General features: G+C 40.9%; 2 protein-coding genes across 2 annotated transcripts in view; one reads left to right on the plus strand and one right to left on the minus strand.

The window, feature by feature from the left end:
- The window catches only part of LOC106867981 (zinc finger protein 721), a 48,176-nt gene extending 46,354 nt beyond the window's left edge, over positions 1–1,822 (minus strand). Inside the window, exon 1 of the mRNA XM_052968504.1 lies at positions 1,205–1,822. The gene's annotated coding sequence lies outside the window, so the exon portion shown is untranslated. The remainder of the gene's footprint in view (positions 1–1,204) is intronic.
- Positions 1,823–1,826: 4 nt separating this feature from the next.
- Positions 1,827–3,099, plus strand: LOC106867986 (SAC3 domain-containing protein 1). The gene has a single exon (XM_014913070.2). The coding sequence runs from the start codon at positions 1,924–1,926 to the stop codon at positions 2,980–2,982; it is 1,059 nt and encodes a 352-aa protein (XP_014768556.1). The 5' UTR covers positions 1,827–1,923; the 3' UTR covers positions 2,983–3,099.
- Positions 3,100–7,011: the final 3,912 nt, after the last annotated feature.

Below are 7,011 nucleotides of genomic sequence, written 5' to 3' on the forward strand. Positions count from 1 at the left end.
ACACAATACAAGTAATTAGCAAAAGCAGAAAAAGAGAAAAACAGATAGAATTGACTAAAAATTATAACAATATGAAAGAAAGAATACAAGGAGTCGATTTGTTTGACTAAAACCCTTCCAGGTGGTGCTCCAGCATGGCCGCAGTCCAATGATTGAAACAATTAAAAGATATTGTTTTAAAGACTCTAGATTAACATTCTTAAAAAAAAAATATGAATAACATAAATTTTTAGAAAAAAATAAGGAAAAAAACAAAACTTGACACTTACAGAAAAGCGGGACCCCCCCCCCTTTCATTTTTATTCATTTATTTTTGGTGGAATTCTTAACCTACAATGTTTAAAACAAACATCGGAAGAAATTAAGGTTTTACGTACACTAAATGGTAAAATAATTTCTGATTCTCTTCTTTGGGAACACCGTAAAATGCATAATGTAATATATATATAGTAATGCACCTTGGGCAAGAATCTTCCCCTTCTACCACAATAACTTTGTGTAGACCTACTGAGTAGATAGAATACTGGGAGACGGAAACTGTACGGAAGCTCACATTTTCTCACCCAGCACATAAACAGTATGTCAAGTTGGGTTTTTTTTTTAATATCAGATACGTAACTTAGCTATTCGTTAAAAAAATAACAGATTGGAATAAATATTAGGGATCGATTGTCAAGGACCTTATTCGAGATGGTGCCCGGCAAGAAGACAGGTTATTATTTCGAAAAATATTGTGAAATAAGCAGCCTTATAAAGCTACCACTATCGATAAAGTCATTTTCCTGATATATATACACAAAGCATCGTTAAAACACACAAGATAACTATGAAATTATAAGTTTAAACTGACAACATTTACTGGAACCAGCGAGTGAGTCTCTACATGGTTGCTTGACCTGCTAGAAACAGCAGTTAAATCTCATCCGATCGTCATTATGATAAACACTCTATGCAAATAAAAAAAGGTTAATGATCACAGCTGGAACGATTTCGATTCTATGTCTATTGGATCACAACACAAATGGGACAAAACAGCAACAGCACGGATAACATTAGATAAAAGTGGCCTGAGAATATATATACACTACTTACATACAGTTAAAAGGAATGCTAAGACAGGAACACGTTCGATTCTTTGTCTGCTGGATCAGAGCCTACACGAGACTAAACAACAATTATATACATTAAACTAGAGTTAACTTACCTCAACATCATCACACCCTTTTGCAATTTACATGTCCTCAACACTCCTCTTTAACACTTTCTCATGCTACACCGTGTCCTCATAGGTGCGTCTATCATACACATATACATACATATATATATATATATATATATATACGCAGAGGGAGGGGTGTGTATATAAATATATGTATAAAGGATCTGTCTGCTTCCAAACTTCTTTAAAAGGCGTGTTATGGCTGACCGGAAGTGAAGACCAAACTGACCGATAAACGTTGTTGGCACTCCGTCGGTTGCGACGACGAGTGTTCCAGTTGATCCGATCAACGGGACAGCCTGCTCGTGAAATTAACGTTCAAGGGGCTGAGCATTCCACAGACACGTGGGATATTCAGCGTGACACAGTGACACAGTGTGACAAGGCTGACCCTTTGAATTACAGGCACAACAGAAACAGGAAGTAAGAGTGAGAGAAAGTTGTGGTGGAAGAGTACAGCAGGGTTCACCACCATCCCCTGTCTCGTGGAGCTTTAGGTGTTTTCGCTCAATAAACACTCACAACGCCCGGTCTGGGAATCGAAACCGCGATCCTATGATCGCGAGTCTGCTGCTCTGACCACTGGGCCATTATGCCTCTACACGCACGTATATATGTGTATATATATTCACTGTTCAGTTTCACCCCGGAAGTGACGTTGTTAGTGTTCAAATCGTAAACAGAAAACATCCTCTGGTGTCATAATGGGGAGTGAGGTGCGTGATTACATTGTTGGGACTTGTCTTACAAAGTGTCCCCACAAGGAAATAATATTCAGAGAGAAAGAAAGATTGTTACATCGATTTGAAACTAAGAGAGACAGTGATATTAATGGTGGAATATTACGCGCTGAACGTTCGAAGATGGTGAAAGAGTATTCAAGAGCCGCTGCAGGGAAAGCCGACCACAAACCTTGCCAACTCAGACCGGCACCAATTTTACAGAAGACCGTAGATTATTTACTGAGCAGCCTAATTGAAACTGAGCTGAAGTTTGGGTCTTGCTGGCTTGATATTTACGAATATGTGTTCGATCGTTTACGTGCTGTCCGTCAAGATATGATTATACAAAACATCATCGGATCTCCGGCCGTTGACATTTTGGAGAAAATGGTCCGATTCTTTGTTTACTCAGCTTATCGTCTGTGCGATGAGAAAGCAGGACAGAAGTTCGATCCTGTCATCAATAATACCCATTTACTGGAATGCTTCAAAAGATTGCTGTCCTTATACGAAGAAGGAACACTGGAATCTTGCCGTAATCGCGTCGAATTCGAAAGTCTGTATCAAATCATCAACCTCGGACATTCAGAAGCGTTGAACCATTATTATGAACTCGATTCAGAAATTAGGAATAAGGCACCTTTAAAAATTGCTTATCAAACGAGTATTGCTTATCACTTGAACAATTATATTCGTGTGTTTCGTCAGTTTCAGAGTTTTAGCGATGTGATATCTCGGTGTGCTCTGCATCAACATTTCCTTCCTGTCAGGAAACAAGCACTTGTTACCATGTCTGTGGCATACAGCAGTAAGCAATGTAGGTATCCTATCCATAAACTAACTCAAATATTAAACATCGACAACGATGACTTAACTAAATCTCTCTGTCGACTTCATTCTGTTGACATTCAAGACGATATGGTTATTTTCAAGAAGGGAAACTATAAATGTCCCGAACAGAAAACCCTACCAATGCGATGTACATCGTTAGATAAATTAGATGAGAATTTAATCTCCTCGATTTTGATAGGGGAATCTTGAATCTCTTACAGGAATTGAAGATAAATACTTTGTTTTCTAAATTATATTTTGAAGGAAAGTTTAACATTGTATATTAAAAAAAAAACATTTTTTAAGATAAAAATTTACTTTATTCAACATTGTTTCGTAAATTTGAATATTATGTACGTGTGTGTGTGTTTGCTGTGAACATTCTTTGTGCCTTTGTTGTTTTATGTTTTGTTATTTCTGTTTCTTCACAACATACAATGTATTTACCAGTTTGCATTACTGTTATCTTTATTCTTTCGCAACACAGCAGAACATCATTAGTTTCCTCAGACTCTACGTATTACTATGTGGAGGCGCAATGGCCCAGTGCTTTGGGCAGCGGACACGCGGTCATAGGATCGCGGTTTCGATTCCCAAACCGGGCGTTGTGGGTGTTTATTGAGCGAAAACACCTAAAGCTCCACGAGGCTCCGGCAGGGGATGGTGGCGAACCCTGCTGTACTCTTTCACCACAACTTTCTCTCACTCTTTCTTCCTGTTTCTGTTGTACCTGTAATTCAAAGGGTCAGCCTTGCCACACTGTATCACACTGAATATCCCCGAGAACTACGTTAAGGGTACACGTGTCTGTGAAGTGCTCAGCCACTTGCACGTTAATTTCACGAGCAGGCTGTTCCGTTGATCGGATCAACTGGAACCCTCGACGTCGTTTTCGAAGACGTGCCAACAACAACGTATTACTATATCAATATGCATACACATATCCATACACATTTATTCTCAGCTTGAAATGAAACCCACAGGGATCGTTCCAGCTGCTGGCAGGGACCAGTTTTATTGTTATCTGGCATTTGGTCAGGTTCTGCTCACTTCAACTTCCCAAACTACCAAACTTCTTACTCTTAGAGTTCTCTCCCCTGCTCTCATCACAAATGACTTTTCCACATCGCATTCTTTCAACATAATGTTTTCCTGTTGGTATAAATAGTATGTGAATTAACTTAGCCACAAACTATATACATAATCCTTGTCCACCAATATTATCCAAATGATATCGGTATTATGTTTACAATTCACCCAAGACTTGGCCCCTGTGCAATGCATCCCCTTACAAAAGTCAAGATCACATCACAACATTGCGACACAATTTCTTCACTGCAAATGGTCCTGCACTTTTCAATGTTATCCCGAAAGAAATTAAAGTAGAAAAAGAAAACCCCACAACTTCCAAACGGTACCTGGACAACTTCCTCCAGGAAATACCGGATAAATCACCTACACCTGGATACGTCTCAACCAACAACAGCTCTGTTTAAGTGGTCTATGGTGTCCCGAAATAATTAACTAATTGACTTTTTCCAGGTGGTGCTATTGAGTTTGTCATGGCCTGGGCTGATAATGGCCGAAACCTATCTAAGTTATCTATACCGAATGAATATAGAACAAACAATAAGTGAATTAACTGAGCCACATACTATTGTAGTGGTGGCAAAATTGTTAAGATATGTATGTATATTTTTAAACTTTCAAGCGCCATAACTCACACACACCACACTGCTGGCATGCATTGGACGGTTTGACAGTAGCTGACAAAGACAGGAGCCACACCAGGTTCCATTGTCAGTTTTGGCATGGTCTCTACAGCTGGATGCTCTACCTAACGCCAACCACTTTACAGAGTGTACTGGGTGCTTTTTATGTGCCACCAACACAGGAGCCAGTCAGGTGGGCCTGGCATCGATCACGCTCAGATAGTGCTTTTTACATATCACTGGCATGGGAGCCAGTCAGGGGTTACTGGCATCAGCCACGTTCAGATAGTGCTATTTGCGTGCCACCAGCACAAGAGCCTGTCAGTGGGTACTGGCTTCGGCGACGTTTGGATAGTGCTTTTTATGTGCCACTGGCATGGGGGCCAGTCAAGGGGTACTGGCATCAACCATGTACATATGGTGCTTTTTATGTGCCACCACCACAGGAGCTAGTCAAGTGGACCTGGCATCGACCACTTTCAGATGATACCTTTTACATGCCACCAGCATGGGAGCCAATCAGGGGACACTGGCCACATCTACGATATTGGTTTTACTTGACTCAACAGATCTTCTCAAGCATATCATATCTCACGACACATCAGAGCTACTCTTAACTGGGCTGGACGTACGTGACTACGATCTCACTTTGGTTGCCAAGTCTTATTGTTGGTCTTAAATTTCATTGCATCCACTTCTACATGCAACTCTTATTGTTGGTCTTGAACCGCATCATATTCACATATTATTGTAAAATGAGATCACAGTAACATCATCATCATCATCATCATTGTTTAACGTCCGCTTTCCATGCTAGCATGGGTTGAACGATTTGACTGAGGACTGGTGAACCAGATGGCTACACCAGGCTCCAATCTGATCTGGCAGAGTTTCTACAGCTGGATGCCCTTCCTAACGCCAACCACTCTGAGAGTGTAGTGGGTGCTTTTACATGCCACCGGCACGAAGGCCAGTCAGGCGGTACTGGCAATGGTCATGCTCAAAATGGTGTATTTTACGTGCCACTTGCACAGAAGCCAGTCCAGCGGCACTGGCAATGATCTCGCTCAAATGTCTTTACACGTGCCAGGAAGGCGACGCTGGGCACAGGTGCCATCACGATTTCGCTTTCGCTTGCCCCCAACAGGTCTTCACAAGCCGAGTTTAGTGTCCAATGAAGGAGATGACGTTGGCATGGGTGCCAGTCATCGAATTTAGTTCAATTTTGATTTCACAGGTCTTCACAAACGGAGTTTAGTGTCCATGATGGAAGGTACGCATAAGTGGGCTGGCTACACCCCTGGCAGAGGCCTTGCTCGGAAATTTGAAAGGTAAAGTTGCAATCAATGTGATTTAGTTATAATATTGTCTTCTTTGTTTTAGCCAAGAGAGAGTACAATTACTGGTATTAAAAAGTTTGGGCTTTGTAAAACCAGATATAAAAAAAGGTGAGTGGGAGAGGCATGAAGAACAAAATTATGCAAATTTCTGAAATGAAACTTCCCAATGGAATGGAGGGAACCAATCAATAGTCAGTCAAGGAATTCCACTGATCAAAGCCCATGCTAATATTCAAGAGTAAGTGCTCAGTTCCAGCCATGTTCTCTGGGTAACAGGCACATGTTGAGAGGAAGGACATTTTTATCTCCTTCACCTACTTTTGAGAAAGTTCACTAGAGGATATTGTATCTCTCTTACACTCCCTCCAACCCTCTCTCTCTCTCTCCACTCTTTCAAGTTCCACTTAAGAGGAATGTAACTTGAAGAGGAAGGTAACTGCCTTCATTCCTCCAAACAAGTTCCACCATATAATCACTTTTGCCATGGCCACCAGATAAAGGTAAATTTCCTGCTCTATTGAATGAAAGGAAAGTGGTGAGGTGATGCACAAAATGGAATTGATCCATCCAACATGTCACAACAGTCTTTGACATAATTCCACAAATCAGAAATGCTTGGATACTGGAATAAGTACATACATAAGAGTTTTGTCATCATGTCTGCATCTGAAACAGGCCTGAAAGATAGCACTGCTGTGTCTTTACAATCTATTCCAAACCGGCAATACCATAGATTTCTGGAAGTTGCCCATGGCACACAGGCTGAAAGTTTTCCACAATAGGATGTTCAGTTGATCTTTAGTGATGCTTAGATTCTCCCCAGGTGAAATGCTTAGCAGTATTTCATCTGTTTTTACGTTCTGAGTTCAAATTCCGCCAAGGTCGACTTTACCTTTCATCCTTTCGGGTTCGATAAATTAAGTACCAGTTGCGTACTGGGGTCGATCTAATCGAATCCACCCCCCAAAAAAAAAAGATTTTAGGCTTTGTGCCTAGAGTAGAAAAGAATATTGTTGCTCATACCTGTCATTAACTCTCTAGAGAAAGCAAGGGTTGCTGTGCCACTGGTTGCATTGCCCAACTAGTAGAAAACTGAATGTCTTTGCTTGACTTGGGATGCAACTCAACCAGACAAATAAGGTGCAACAAATGACAATTATGCTCTCTCACCCAGGAATTTCTGCTTT

Source organism: Octopus bimaculoides, chromosome 6 (genome assembly GCF_001194135.2).
Source record: "Octopus bimaculoides isolate UCB-OBI-ISO-001 chromosome 6, ASM119413v2, whole genome shotgun sequence".
In the NCBI taxonomy this organism is placed as follows: Eukaryota; Metazoa; Mollusca; class Cephalopoda; order Octopoda; family Octopodidae; genus Octopus; species Octopus bimaculoides.